We start from the raw sequence: 15,940 nt of genomic DNA, 5'->3' as shown, positions 1-15,940 counted from the left end.
GTACACAGTTGTTCTCAGACTTTTGTACTGGTGACCCCTTTCACATAACTAGCCCCTGAGTGCAACCTCACCTTATAAATTAAAAATATTTTTTTATATATTTAACACCATTATAAATGCTGGAGGCAAAGCAGGGTTTGGGGTGGAGACTGACAGCTCGCGACCCCCCCATGTAATAATCTCGTGACCCCCTGCCTGAGGGGTCCCAACCTCCAGTTTGAGCACGCTGGTATACAGCATCAGCATATTATAATTAAGGCTACGTTTATGTCACTGAAGTTGTGACATTTTCTGCTTCAGCCCCTGGGGCTGCAGGACTGGAGCTGGCAGCCAGCAGGACACCGGGAGGGTTCCAGCAACAGGGGACAGCCTCCTCATGGTCCCCCTGCAGGGTTCCAATGAGGGCAACAGCTTCATGGCAGGGCGGGGGGGACCCCCATAGCTCCCAGCTACCACAGTGACAGTGGAAACCATGGAGCTGCAGCTGCAAAAGTCACAGACAAGTCACAGCTTCTGTGATTTTGTTTGTTGCCCATGACCTATCCATGACTTTAACTAAAAATAACCATGACAAAAATCTTAACCTTAGTTATGATACATCTACCTCTTGGCCCCTGGAAGAAGTAAACCAGAAGGCTTGCACCTCTAGGTGGCATTCTAGGAGAGGGCAGCTACAGGGGAGTCTGAGACTGGGCAGAGGCACCACATGGTCTAAGCCAGATCTGGCCCATCTAACACTTCTGTCTGGCCTCCTCTGCCCCATTGCAATTTCCAAGTTTGGGCCACTAAGAGTCCCACAGCGCAGGAGGAGCGCTCAGATAGGCTGCCTGCCTACCATGGCCCCACGCCACTCTCAGAAGCGGCTGCGGCCAGCTGCTGCTGGCAGGTCTCTGACGGGGGAAGGGAGGCGGCTTCACGCACTGCCCCACCCCCAGCACCGTCCTCATAACTCCCATTGTCTGGAAATCGGCCAATGGAAGCTGCAGAGGTGGGTGCTTGCAGGTGCAGGCAGTGCATGGAGACCCACTGCCCCCCTTCCCTCAAGGGGTGTGCAGAGACATGCCAGCAGCAGCTGGCCACAGCTGCTTCCGGGAGCAGCATGGGGCCATGGTCTGCAGGCAGCCTGCCTGAGTCCTGCTGCACGGTCAGTCAGGAGCTACCTGTGGTAAGGACCTCCTGGCCAGAGCCTGGACCCCGCACCTCAACCTCCGGTCCCAGGTCAGAACCCCCTCCTCCACCCAAACTCCCTCCCAGACTCTACACTGCAATCTCCTGCCCCAGCCTGGAGCCCCTGCCTGCACCAAACTCCCTCCCAGAGCCCACACCCATCACCCTCTCCTGCACCCCAACACTCTGCACGAGCCTGGAGCTCCCTCCCGCACCCCCTCCATTAATATAGTAGAAATGTGCGGCCCGTGATCACTTACCAAAATTCGTGGAGTGCCCCCCCCCGCTAAAAATTATTGCTCACCCCTGGTCTAAGTGCTCACAACAGGGTCCTAGAGAATCTGCACCCCCAACAGTGTGCCTAGCGACCCTGTGTGACATTCTCCTAGTGTCATCTGGACTGGTGATCTGCTAGGTCACTCCAATCCTCAACTCTGGGAGCCAGCCTTACTCTGCGCCGCTGTGAGAACCCCGATTCTCAGGCTGTTCACACATAGCGTCTAGCATATAAGCTGTTCCCAGCTATGTGAGTGAGCACTTTTGGCCAGCCGCTGCTTGGATTGTGCAACTGAATGACACTAGCCAATATCTCCAGTCCCAGACACAACCCTAGGAACCTCCATCTTGCAGTTTCCAGTTATGCCCGCTGGATGCTGCAAGCTTATATGAGTTCATCAATTTAATAAAAAAAATTGATATGTACCAGGTTTGTTATCCCAAGGGGAGTTTCTGACACGCTTCAAACCAAACGCACTGCTTCAGGTAGGATAAACAAACGGATTTATTAACTACAAAAGATAAATTTTAAGTGACTATAAGCCAAAGCACAAGAAGTCAGATTTGGTCAAACGAAATAAAAGCAAAAACACATTCTAAGCTGATTTTAACACTTTCAGTGCCCTTACAAACTTAGATGCTTATTACCACAGGCTGGCTGGTTGCCCTTCAGCCACGCTCTCCCCTTTGATCAGCGCTTCAGTCGCTTGGTGGTGGTGTCTGTAGATGGAGGTGGAAGAGAGAGAGAGAGTATAGCAAGTGTCTCTCCCTTTTATCATGTTCTTTCTTCCCTCTTGGCTTTGCGCCCCCAGCTTCAGAGTCAGGTAAGCATTACCTCATCGTAGTCCCAAACTGACCAAGGGAAGGGGGTGACTCACTCGAGAGTCCAACAGATCCTTTGTTGCTGGGTAGGCCAGTGTCCTTTGTTCCTGTAAGGCTGGGCTGGGTTTGTCCCATACATACCCTGATGAGGTGTGAACGGCCCTTCTGCTACTGGAGAGTTTTGCCTGGGCTTGTTTTAAGCCATGAGGACACATTTTCAGCCTCATAACTATATACATGAAATTACAACCTATAACATTACTATAACAACAATGTTCAGTGCATCATGAGTCTCACAAAGATACCCGACATGACCAACTTTGCACTGGATACCACACAATCATATTATAAGGATGAACATGGGAGGGCAGGGTGTTCCCCCAAGATACAGAGCATCCCACCCTGAAATGGGGCAGAACTCACCATCACAGAACCCCTCAAGCCAGGACATGGTGTTGCAGGAGCTCTTATAATCAGGACTGCTATTTGCCATGCTGATTTTACAGTAGCTTCCATGCCCCAGTCCTCCAGTCAAGTCACCTTCCAAATTTAGTCCCCTTTCAGTGTAACAAAAGTCTAAAGAAAACATCTAAACAGTTATTATGCCCCTTGTTGGCTACAGCAGCTTGTCTTCTGGGATTGGTTCTCAGCCCCTTCTAGGCTACCTTTATGTCCTTCCCTGCTCTATTACAGAGCATTGACTCCAGGCTACTTTCCCTAGAGCCCCTCTCACAGTCTACAACTCACTGAAGTTCCCTGCTCTTTGCCTCTACTCCTGGTCTCTGCATAGTTCTTCTTTGCTCTTCTAACTGAGCATCAGGCTTTCTCCCTGATGACCCTTTATTAGCAAGGTCTCACTACCTCCCTTCCCAGGAGACTCCAGAAGCTTCTTCCAGGGACCTCCCTGTTTCTTGCAAACACTATCTCGGGGGCCTCCCATAGCACCTAACCAGCTTACTGTAGTTCCTCTTCCCTTCTCTCTGACTCAATCCTTTTAATGAGGCCCAGGTGTCATCGGACTCACACCTGACCTCATTAGTGCCACCCCCACACCCCAGGAAGCAGCTAATTATCACACAGGTGGTGCTAATTGAATAGGGCAGACTAGCCCAAGATCTCCTGGTCCTGTAACAGGGCAGGTGCTCTGAGACTGTGGGGGCCTATTTCCGTTCCTCCCTGGTCTCACGCATCCAGGCAGAGTTCCTCTGAGTGATGTCTGCTGGCTCCCTAGATACCTTTGAAGAGCAGTGGGCACTGTCCGAGGTTCTCTGCCCTGATTTTGTACCTGTGACCCTCACTCCTGACCCTGTTATTCATTAGTTGGCCCCTGTAATTATTTGAACCCTGGGTCCAGTAGCTCCTCCCCTTAGGCTGGGGAGGGGCCTTCAGATGCAGGTGGGATTGTGCCCACCCGCCTCTCATTAGGTGTAACAGGGCAAACTGTCCTATTACAGATGTTAACATAGGGATGTTGAGTCCCCTTACAGCAATCTGGTGGTCTGCCAGCAGGGGGAGCCCAAGTAGCTCTGTAACATCTTAGGACCTAATCATTCACTTCTGTATAAAAATATTCACTTCCCATGTAGAAAATGGGGGAGGCAGCTAACTGTATGACAGTGTTTCCCACTTCCCTGAGATCCTGCCGAAGACTCTCTTTAGGTCTGGGGATCTGGTGGGAGAGCACGTGCTGAGCAAGCCAAGGAAGAAATGGAAAGCAGAGGAAGGACTTGCCTTATCCCACACTGACCCCATGCTGATTCCCCCCAGGAATGTATTACAAACTCAAGCTGTATTATGTTTTTGCAGCCTTCCTCTCTTTAAGTCCAGTAAGCAGACATTGACTGGACAACTTGGTTCCACTGGAGCTATCCTATCAGGGACTTCACATTGTTGCATCTGTCTCCTCTAACTCCCTTAAATGGTAATCCCAAATGTGGAGCGGAAGGAGATGCACCACTGTAAGATGGCCTCTGGGTGTACATATCTGAGTGAATCTCTTAATTACCCATATTCTAACATGCCCTTTCATTCAGGGGATTATAATATGTATTTAGATGCCTAACTTTAAATACCAAATTTGAAATCTTGGCCTATGTCTTTAACTATAAAATTCTAGTAATTTACAAGATAGTAAGAGATAGTAACATGCATGTATGTCAGAAAGACTAAATGTGATTATTTACTGAAGATGACTCAGAAAAGGTATCAGCTTTCCCCCATCTCAAGTCCTTACCTCCTTTCCTTCTTGACTACTTTCTTAAAATACTTTTGTTCCCAGTGGGACTGTATTTCCTAGCTTCTTCTCCATTCAAGCAACGTTGGACACAACATGTCCAAAGGAAAGGGAATGGAGAGCCTGCTGCACTTGTACTTGGAATGCCATGTAGTGATTAACACTGACCTTGTTGCTCATTGAGTATGCTCTATTACGATATGCAAAGTAACTTACAGAGGGATGGAGAAAGGCTGTTTTCCCATTAGCATTCATAGTAGCTGTGCAGCTACCATCCTGCTCATCAAGTTGGGAATATACCCTTTTGTATATTGATGGGAAAATGTCACTAGTTACAAATGGTTACAGACAGGGGGTGTAGTAGGGTCAAAGCAAACTCCAATACTTTGTTTTTTTCCGAGGGAAAGTGCTTCGGCAGTTCTCTTTCACCCTGATGGTGCACCTCTAGATAAAAGAAGTGGTGGAATTCCCTGTCCTGAGCTTCCTTGTAGCCACACCACCAAAAGACTAACGAAAAATGTGCCATTTTCAATACAATATGCCATCAGTAGTGTATGTTGGAACAATCATGAAACTCGGCTGTAGGTGTTACTGAGTATGAAGTGTGTCCTCTCATGGTCTACCCACTACTCTGACTAGTCTTATAAAACAGTCTTTCAGCAACGTGAATGGAGTCTGAATCGCCAGTTTCCCAGCTACCGACAATAACAGTTGCTTCATTTCTATTGCTGAAAGCTTCCTTTTTAAAGACAAGTCGGTGTTTCAGACACTCCTTGCCAAGAATCCAGTGACACTTCTGAATAGCTGAAATTCCCACTCCCTTGTTACTACTATTTTCTGTCATCTGGAGAGACCATGAGAAAATCTTGATTTGTAAATAATTAACCCAATATTGTCAGCTTGCATAAGGCTTCCTACACTCTCTATTAATGTAGTTGGAGGAGGATTTAATCACCCCACCATTTGCTGTTGCTTGTATTACAGAAGAGCATGTTGGGGCAGAAACAAGTTCATTTAGGTAATCTGGCTAGCAATTGAAACTGGTGCATGAAAGCTGCTTATACACAGAGGGACTCTGATGGAGCTATGATAGCTTACACCAGTTAGAGATCTGGTCCATAACAAGAAATAGCTCTTAAAACAACTAATCTAATGATCTGGCTAAGTATTGGGAAGATGCTACCAAATACACTCTGCAAGGAAGAAAAAGGACCATGTGGAAACATAACATTGTTAAGCTCCCTAAGTTCATTTAAGGGGTTATAGTAGTTTAAAGATGGCTCTGGGTAGCTAGAGCTATCTTAGGGCTGGTCTACCCGGGGGGGGGAGGGAGGGATTGATCTAAGATAAGCAACTTCAGCTATGAGAATAGCGTAGCTGAAGTCGACGTATCTTAGATCGATTTACCTCGGGTCCTCACGGCGCAGGATCGATGGCCGTGGCTCCTCCATCGACTCCGCTTCCGCCTCTCACTCTGGTGGAGTTCCGGGATCAATTTATCACATCTAGACGAGATGTGATAAATCGATCCCCGATAGATCGATTATTACCCGCCGATCCGGCGGGTAGTGAAGACGTACCCTTACACCTAATGCTGAGATGAAGATGCCCATAAATTAGCTTATTTTGATCATTCCCAATTTTGTACTGGACATACACAATAATTATCCATTAACACTGCTAGCAAATGAGCTCTGCAGTGTGCCACTATGCTTACTTTAAAATGGTGCAGAATCACTCCTGCACTGCCTGTGCCCTTCCTTGGACCCAACACATATTTTGGTCCTATCATACACTTCCACAGTGCACCTGAGAATATGGCCCATTATAGTTATGTTCTTTTCCACAATCTCTCTCTTCCTAGGTACTGCACCTTTACTGCTCTGGATAGAAAATCTTTGTTGATGCTTGCTACTTCTGATTTTCTTATTGGCATAATTTCTCTTAAGAGTTTCTAAAAGGCTTAGGTTTCAGAGTAGCAGCCGTGTTAGTCTGTATCCGCAAAAAGAACAGGAGTACTTGTGGCACCTTAGAGACTAACAAATGTATTAGAGCATAAGCTTTTGTGGGCTACAGCCCACTTCTTCGGATGCATATAGAGTGGAACATATATTGAGGAGATATATATACACACATACAGAGATCATGAACAGGTGGGAGTTGTCTTACCAACTCTGAGAGGCCAATTAAGAGAAAAAAAAAAAAAACTTTTGAAGTGATAATCAAGCTAGCCCAGTACAGACAGTTTGATAAGAAGTGTGAGAATACTTACAAGGGGAGATAGATTCAATGTTTGTAATGGCTCAGCCATTCCCAGTCCTTATTCAATCCTGAGTTGATTATATCTAGTTTGCATATCAATTCCAGCTCAGCAGTCTCTCTTTGGAGTCTGTTTTTGAAGTTTTTCTGTTGTAAGATAGACCTGCGGGTGGCTGTCATTGAATGACCAGACAGGTTAAAGTGTTGTCCCACTGTTTTTTGAGTTTTATGATTCCTGATGTCAGATTTGTGTCCATTAATTCTTTTGCGTAGAGACTGTCCGGTGTGGCCAATGTACATGGCAGGGGGCACTGCTGGCACATGATGGCATATATCACATTGGTAGATGTGCAGGTGAACGAGCCCCTGATGGTATGGCTGATGTGATTAGGTCCTATGATGATGTCACTTGAATAGATATGTGGACAGAGTTGGCATCGGGCTTTGTTACAAGGATAGGTTCCTGGGTCAGTGTTTTTGTTCAGTGATGTGTGGTTGCTGATGAGTATTTGCTTTAGGTTGGGGGGTTGTCTGTAAGCGAGGACAGGTCTGTCTCCCAAGATCTGTGAGAGTAAAGGATCATCTTTCAGGATAGGTTGTAGATCTCTGATGATGCGCTGGAGAGGTTTTAGTTGGGGGCTGAAGGTGACAGCTAGTGGTGTTCTGTTATTTTCTTTGTTGGGCCTGTCTTGTAGGAGGTGACTTCTGGGTACTCGTCTGGCTCTGTCAATAAGGCTTAGGATTACTATAGAGTATCCAGAATTTTGTCTGAGCCATCCCCAGTTTCCTGAGGCAATTTCACATCCTTCAAGCAATGCTTCCTGGAAAAATCTATTGTCAAAACATCATTACATTGTTGTGATTTAAACATCACACTGCAGCACGACCTTATTTTACAATTGTGATGGCGCCCCACATAAGGCTTTATGGAAATATGCTTGTGAATATATATGACATAACAGGAATATGTTCTGTGCTACATATGCATGTAACATATCTATGTAAAGGTTATGATCTATTTAATCTATTAATCCTATTTGCATACATGTATCATTTTTGTATTCAAAGTTATGAATATTGGCCGTGTACTGGCTTGATTTCTAAATAACCTTAGTAGAGCATTTGGTCAGTTCCTGGAGAAAGGAATTCGCAAAGTTAAGTGCCCAATCAAGAAGCACTTAAGGAACAATGACAGGTTTCAGAGTAGCAGCCGTGTTAGTCTGTATCCGCAAAAAGAACAGGAGTACTTGTGGCACCTTAGAGACTAACAAATGTATTAGAGCATAAGCTTTCGTGGACTACAGCCCACTATGCATCCGAAGAAGTGGGCTGTAGTTCACGAAAGCTTATGCTCTAATACATTTGTTAGTCTCTAAGGTGCCACAAGTACTCCTGTTCTTTTTAAGGAACAATGCATTTTGGAATGCTCCAATCCACATAAGAAGTCTTCTTGGAGACATTCAAGATACCATGTGGGCAATGGCTTCTGCCTGTAAAAACTGTGACTCATGCATGGACATGTGACTTGCCCAGGTGACTCCAGAACTCCATCTTAGAGCAGGACTTTGCATAGGAGAGAGGAGGGGGGTCTCTACCCACAAGAGAAAGTCTATTTAAGCCCGTGGGAGACCCCTCCATTTTGGTCCTCAGTTGGCTAAAGAGAAAGCCTCCCCACCCCCAAGGATACCTGAAAGAAACTGGAACAAAGGAGTGTGAGTGATTGCTGGACCCAGACTAGCAGGAGACTAGTCTGTAAAAGGAAGCTTACTGGAACTGGTGTGGTGTTATTTGTATTCAGTTTTCTTAGACATAGACTTGTGTGTTTTATTTTATTTTACTGGTTAATTCGCTCTGTTCTGTCTGTTACTACTTGAAACCACTTAAATCCTACTTTCAGTATTTAATAAAATCACTTTTTACTTATTAACTCAGAGTATATGTTAATAGCCTGGGGGGTAGTATCACTGTTATAGAGGGCAAACAATTTATGAGTTTACCCTGTATAAGCTTTATACAGGGTAAAACGGATTTATTTGGGTTTAGACCCCATTGGGAGTTGGGCATCTGAGAGTTAAAGACAAGAACACTTCTGTAAGCTGCTTTCAGTTAAGTCTGCAGCTTTGGGGAAAGTAATTCAGACCCTGGGTCTGTGTTGGAGCAGACAGGCGTGTCTGGCTCAGCAAGATAGGGTGCTGGGGTCCCGAGCTGGGAGGGAAAGCAGGGGCAGTAGTCTTGGCACATCAGTTGGCAGCCCCAAGGGGGTTTTTGTGATTCAACCCGTCACAACAATGTTACCACAACTGCAATGTATTTTATTTATATTTAAATAATTAAGACACCTATACAAGGCTCTAGATTACCTAATATATCATTAGTATTCTAATAAAATAATGAAAATGACCATTTTAACAGGAACTCTGTTAATCAGCCACCTACAAAACCTCCTTTCCGACCCTTAACTGAGACCCTCAGCCCATGCACAGCTGGGTTGGGGCACTGGGCAGCAGCGCCCTAACAAGGGCAAGGCGAGTGAGGCACTTGCCTTGGGCGCACAAAGCCGAGGGGCGCAAAAAGTGGTGGAGAAAAAAAAAGCCGCTGGCATAGAGATATTTATAACCGCGTGATCTCCCCTCGGCCCCACCTGCCACCCCCCTCCCCCCGCGCCTCCCCCCGAGTGTCCCCCAGCCCTGACTTGCTTCCTCCCCCCCTTCCCACACCAGAGCAGAGCAGCTCCATGCTGCCTCCCTGCAGCAACTGCTGCCGCAGGGTCCTAGTGCCCCCCCATCTCACTCTGAGAGTTCAGACCGACTCTGAGCCTGCCCTTCCCCCTCAGACCCTTTCATTTTTCAATGGGACCCTCCAGCAGCACAGCCCCCTCGCCCACAGTCACCACTCCTGCCCCATGCTGGGCAAGGAGACAGCCTCATCCCTCACCCCCAGTGAGGCTACAGTCAGGGGCAACAGCAGGGGAGGAGACGCACACAGTGCCCCCCAGCACCACCACGCGGGAGGCGAGGGAGATTCCTGGATCTGAGAGGGGCCCTAGGAGCACATGCAGTGACAGTGTGCAGCTGGGGGGCAGGCAGGAAAGGGGAGCTCTTCCCCCAGAGCTTGCTGCTGCCAGCAGAGAAAAGGCTGGGGGGGGGGAGTCCTCCTCTCTAGCCCCTGTCCTGGAGCAGCCTGGCTGTACCCCAAACTCATCCCCAGCCCTGTCCCACCCCAGAGCCCACACCCCCAGAGCTTTCTCTCTGCCCCCCCCACTGCACCCTCAACCCTCTGCCTGAGCCCCTCCAGCTCCCTAAACACCTCATCCCCAGTCCCAGCCAGAGCCCTCACCCTCCACACCCTAACCTTCTGCCCCAGCCCTGAGCCCCTCCCACCCCCCAAACCTTCCATTCCCAGCCCCCGACAGAGCCCTCACCCCAACTCTCACCAAGCCCCCCCCACACTCCAAACCCCTCATCTGCAGCCACAACCCACAGCCCTCACCCCTGCACTTCCTCTGCACCCCTCCCATCCCCAAACTCCCTCCCAGAGCCTGCACCCAATTCCCTGCCCCAGCCTAGGGCCGGCACACCAGGCTGCCTCCCTCACCCAAACTCCCTCCCAGAGCTTTGGGCAGGTGGGGGGGGGGCACAGAGTTTGGGTGGGGGCGGGTTCTGGACACCACCAAAATTTCTACAAACCTGCCACCCCTGATCCTGCCCTGCAAACCTGAACTCCCAGCATTCTCAGGACACATGCTGATCCCTAGTGGCCACTGCTGATATCCAGCACCTCCCTCCTCTCTTAACCCCACTCTGGATTAGAACTGGACTGGAACCAAAGAACATCTTAGAAGCAACATTACCAGGCCAAGCAGTCAAAAATCATGAGCTGACCTCCCCAAAATCACAGGCTCTACCACCACCCCTTCAGTCATTCTTGGGCGGCAAGCCCTTCCCTCCGAGAGGGACTGAGGGACCCACCGCTGAATTGTCACGGAAGAGCTGGCCCTGGGGAAGGGCCAATTTTTATATTCTTGCCTCAGGCGCAAAAATACCTAGTTACAGCTCTGCTGGGCAGACCTGGGACACCAAGTTAACTCACTCGAATTGTTTAGGGCCGGGTTGAGGCTGGAGACTCCGCACCATCCAGCAGCACTTTATAACGTGGGCATAACTTTGCAGTTTGATCTCGGGTCCAGCCACCGTGCCTGCTTTGGGGTCAAAATCACCCCACCCCGACTGGTATCTCTTGCAACCCCCCCAGGATCCTGGGGCCAGTCTCGTGATCGCTAGACGCTCGGAGTGGGCACCGCTGCCAGCCGCCCTGCCCCAGCGCTTGGCTAGGGGAACCCAGGCACCCCGCCCCCTCGGCCCCCGGGGACACGCCTGCTCTAGCCCTGGGGCGGCTGCGCTAGCTGTACGGCCCTCGGCGAGCAACTCCCGCCCCCGGAGCCCAGGGAACAGTCGACTCCCGTTCTACAGCGTCCCTTATTCAATGCGCATGCGCGGCTGGGCCCGACGCGCAGGCCCCTTTAAGAGCGCTGGGGGCGGGGCTGCTTTGCCGACGTGGCGGCCGCGACAGGCCGCCCCGCGCGGAAGGCGCTGATGAAGGCGGCCGCCCGGCGCCATTGCCATGAAGAGTTCCTGGGGGAGCGGCAGGTAAGTGTTGCCCCCCGCGGGCCGCCCTCTGCCCCCCGCGCGGAGAGGGGCCGGCACGGCCGCCCTGAGCCCTGCGACCCCTGGCATCGGGGGGGTCAGATTCTAGCCCGCCGCGGCAGAGCCTCCGCCCCGCCCCGCCCCCAGTGTAGCGCCACATGAGCAGCGCCGTGCGGAGGCCCCGGCTGGGCGCCCGGAGGCAGCGCAGCGGGGGGGCGAGGGGCGCTGGGCGCGGTGGAAGGCTTTGCCCGGGGTGGCAGGTGTTTCTCTGCTCTCGTTAGAGGCTTCCCGAGAGAATGGCCGGGAGGAGCCAGCCCCCAGCCGGAGCCCTGCCCGCCGCGGGCAGCAGCCGAGCCTACCCGTTTGGAAACGGTCTCCAGGCGGACAGCGAGGCGCAGGAGGAGGACGGGGAGGTGTCCGAGCTGCGCCCAAGAGGGAGGGAGAAGGTCCGACGAAGTACCTCGCGAGACCGGCTGGATGATATTGTGCTGCTAACGAAGGACATCCAGGAAGGCGAGACTTTAAACGCGATAGCGCTGCAGTATTGTTGCTCGGTGAGTCTCGTGTACAGAGCGGTTCCCAGCGCGGTTTGTATCTTTGCCCACGAGCCGCTCAGGTCCAGCGGGACACGCAGAGTGTTTCCTACAGAAACTACACAACATGAATGCGTAAGTTGCGTGATATTTAAGCCCCAGAAATCAAGAAATGTCCAAGTTAAGGCTGACAAGGTGTGCGAGGTAATACGTTTATTGGACAGCTTCTGTTGGTGAGAGAGACAAGCTTTTGAGCCATACAGAGCGCCTCTTCGGACCTGGAAAAGGTACTGGGAATGAATGACTTAAAGAAATGCTACAAAATATTAGTATATGTCTTACAATATAAAAAACAGGTTTTAGTGTTTTAAACTATTGGCTTGGCTATAATGATCTTGAATGTATATACAGTAGCACCTTTCATCCAAATGGAACCTAGAATGTTTAAATACTTTACTGTGTGTAAAATATGCTGACATTGCACATCTTTGAACTATAGCTCCCTCTGGGGTGATATGTGACAACTCTTCAACAGCACATAAGAACACAACAAAAGGACTTAATGTTGTAAGTCATGTATTGCAGTCACATTTTCATTCCAAATCTTCATACCACATTTTACAGATTATATTCTTGAAAGCATTTCCTGGATGTTATGCATTTTGGAAAAAAGTGTGGTGTGTCTGAGAGAGAAGGTGGGGCTGCATCTGAAGTCTGTACCACAGTGCATAGCCACAAGTGGGCAGACTTGTAATAGAGCAACCTGTATGGAGACTTTTCTTGGTTTGGATGCCTAACAGTATAACAGCAGTGCTCACTAAAAGTTTTCATATGGTACTTAAATTTTTTAAAAAGAAAAATAAGTAACTTTGCTCTCCAGGACTCTGAAATTTTGAAGACTAGCCATAAATGGGTATTAGCTGATGTTATTTACATGTGCTATTTGTCCAGACACCACTTACCTCCCTCCCTATGCACTTTAGGAAGGCCAAGAGAACACTCTTCTTACATGAGCCTTAGGGTGCTGCCAACTTTGCAACATCTCCAGTTTTAGGATTTTAACTTGCATGAGTAGTATTTAGCTTCTTGGCACTCTTGCATAGTCTACTAGTATTGAGCCAAGGGCTTCTGCAGAGCTTTTACCTCAGCTAAAGGGAACCTTCAGTACACTTCTCACTTGGTAGTTAAACTACTGTACGTGTGTGGTAGTATAGCCTTCTTGACCAGAGTAGTGAGAAACTTGTACAAAATCTGAGCTACATTTGCTCATGCAGCTTTCAAAAGCTCGTAACTTGGTCAATTAAAAAAAAATTTTCTAGGGAATGGTCAGAGGTGTTCTTATATGGCTTTTTTCATGCAAAATGTAAACTTTCAACTCTCTAGCCATTTTGATTGTAAAGCAGTTATTTAAAAACAAAACAAAACAAAACTTGGTGAGTGAAGCAGAAACCTTATTTACTTGTTCTCAGATGTTTTGCTCCTATTCTCGGGGTGGGATTGGTGGGGAGGGAAGAGCCTGTCTACAGAGACCAAGCCTGAGGAACCTTCATCTTGTAAGATGAAAAGCTTTAAAAAGTTAAGTATCTGAACACTTGGTTTAACTGAAAAATATATTTTTTTTTAAACTACCCCTTCTTTAATCATTTTCTCTCCTCCCCCTCTTCTCTGTATCCTTCACAAGCTTACTTTTTGTAGCTGTTTGCAATATAACCTGTGCTGAAATATTTTTTGCGAGAGTTAGTAAATGGAGCTCTTAAATCTGTAGGAAACCCTGCCCTTTCTCAAAGAAAGAGGGGGCAAAGGAAGACTTAATGGCCTGAGTTATGCCTATTGTTGCACTTGGCAATACAGAGGCAGAGAAGAAAGAACTATACTAGATGAATGAGGGTAATTTTGTAAAGTAGGAGAACTTCTATCTACCTAGATGTTCCCGAATGGGGTCGGCAACCTTTCAGAAGTTGTGTTCCGAGTCTTCATTTATTCATTCCAATTTAAGGTTTTGTGTGCCAGTAATACATTTTAACGTTTTTAGAAGGTCTCTTATATATTATAGACTTATAAAACTAAACTATTGTTATATGTAAAGTAAATAAGGTTTTTAAAATGTTTAAGAAGCTTCATTTAAAATTAAATTAAAATGCAGAGCCCCTGAACCAGTGGCCAGGACCCGGGCCGTGTGGGTGCCACTGAAAATCAGCTCACGTACCGCCTTTGGCACGCATGCCATAAGTTGCCTACCCCTGGTCTAGAATAACCAAACCACATTTGACAGTAATAGTATGTCTGTTTGCAAAGCACTTCATAAACTAATGGTCATCATTTCTTTGAAAGGGAGGGAGGAGTATTATTTCCATTTTTATAAATAGTTATTGAGACACAGGTTGAGTGACATTTTCCCCCCAAGTTCAGAGGGAGTCAGGGTGATTATTTGCATTAGAATACAGTTCTTGACTTCCAGTCTGTACTTCAGTTCTTGTCTGTTTCAAAAATTTTGTTTGTATTTGGAACTCTTTGATTCCATGTTTTGCATCAAAATATTTTCGATTGGGTTCCATTTATAATTTGGGATTTCCTTTTTTAGGGGTGTACTCTATCCCTCAGGGAGGCTAACGCTCTTCTTCAGGTTTAATAAACCTTTCATATTGTTTAAACTACGTTGCTTTTAATTAATTTTTTTTTTTCAGGTTGCAGACATCAAGAGGGTTAATAATCTTATCACTGACCAGGATTTTTTTGCACTGAGATCTATCAAAATTCCAGTGAAGAAGTTCAGTGTATTGACTGAAACGCATTGCTCTCCAAAAAGCAAGCAAGTTTCAAGGCCTTTATCATCTACTCAGTTTTCCCCAGAATTCCAAGGAACATCACCAGCTTCTGATTCATTTTCCTGTAATGAGACTGTAGGCAGCTTCTTGAAAGAAGTGGATCGCGATATAGAACAAATAGTAAAGTGCAATGATACAAAAAGAGAGAATCTTAATGAAGTTGTTTCTGCCTTATCCGCACAGCAGATATGCTTTGAACCTGATGCTAAAACCAAAAAGCGGAAAGATCCCTATTACGGAGCAGACTGGGGCATAGGATGGTGGACAGCAGTGGTGATAATGTTGGTGATTGGCATAATAACTCCAGTTTTTTATCTCTTATATTATGAGGTTTTAGTGAAAGTTGACGTTAGTCACCATTCTACAATGGAATCTGCCCACTCACTAGTCACAGCACCATCACAACAAAAACAAATTGAAAATGGAATAAATCCAGCAAACATCATGAACGTTGAGAGTGAGGAGGAACTTCAGCATTACAATGGAAAGTCCCAGGAGACTGTTGTTCATAGACATCTAACATAACTTTCACATGAAGAGGAAAAACAGTATAGAATGCGAAATGCATCTGGAATGCAAAGAATAGATATTACTGATGTATACATTCCTTCTTTTTGGGCAGTATTAAAGTACAAGGATGCTTTGCTTCCTTTATTTAAATAGTTGTGGGAACCTGCCATATTTACATAGGAGATAATCCTTCTGTGGGTCATTTAAACTGTCAAGCATGTTGACAGATGACATTACGAGATTGTCATGGTATAAATGTGTATGTAAACAGGTATTTTTGAAAGGCTTTGCACTTTTTTCTATTTAAATATAACCTGTTTTTTTTTTTTAATTAATGATTGCTGTTAAGGTGCAGTTCTGACAAACATGAGATAAATGAGTACAGTTGATTATAATTTGCTATGTGAAAGCATCTGCTTCAGCATGTTTAATTTTAAAAATAAATATTGTTTCATGCTTTATTTATAATATATTTAATGGTACATGCTACATGGGCTATCAACTGAAGAGATCTACTTCCCACTTCATAATATATACCACTGAATACATATTTAATGTATGGCTGGTGTAAATTCTGTGTGTAAAACCTTTTCCATATATAAAGTTCAAACTACTTTTTTCCTTAGATCAGTGTGAGACTTTCTGAAAGGAAAATGAATATATAGGGCTGAG

At 46.9% G+C, this 15,940-nt stretch overlaps 1 protein-coding gene across 1 annotated transcript; it reads left to right on the top strand.

Moving 5' to 3' along the window:
* The first annotated feature begins 11,293 nt into the window (after window positions 1-11,293).
* On the top strand, window positions 11,294-15,729 carry LYSMD3 (LysM domain containing 3). The gene is made up of 3 exons (XM_034774228.1): window positions 11,294-11,403; window positions 11,682-11,954; window positions 14,618-15,729. The coding sequence occupies exons 1-3, from the start codon at window positions 11,350-11,352 to the stop codon at window positions 15,281-15,283; spliced, it is 993 nt and encodes a 330-aa protein (XP_034630119.1). The 5' UTR covers window positions 11,294-11,349; the 3' UTR covers window positions 15,284-15,729.
* Window positions 15,730-15,940: the final 211 nt, after the last annotated feature.

The sequence above is a fragment of the Trachemys scripta genome, chromosome 6 (genome assembly GCF_013100865.1).
Source record: "Trachemys scripta elegans isolate TJP31775 chromosome 6, CAS_Tse_1.0, whole genome shotgun sequence".
In the NCBI taxonomy this organism is placed as follows: Eukaryota; Metazoa; Chordata; order Testudines; family Emydidae; genus Trachemys; species Trachemys scripta.
The sequence above is the reverse complement of the archived record's forward strand: the minus strand, read 5'-3'. Positions and strand labels throughout refer to the sequence as shown.

Bases quoted from the DNA above. Each gene is read 5' to 3' on its own strand.
- LYSMD3 (XM_034774228.1), top strand. From the start codon at position 11,350: ATGAAGGCGGCCGCCCGGCGCCATTGCCATGAAGAGTTCCTGGGGGAG. The intron at 11,404-11,681 runs GTAAGTGTTGCC...TGCTCTCGTTAG, and splicing joins AGTTCCTGGGGGAGCGGCAG to AGGCTTCCCGAGAGAATGGC. The intron at 11,955-14,617 runs GTGAGTCTCGTG...TTTTTTTTTCAG, and splicing joins CGCTGCAGTATTGTTGCTCG to GTTGCAGACATCAAGAGGGT.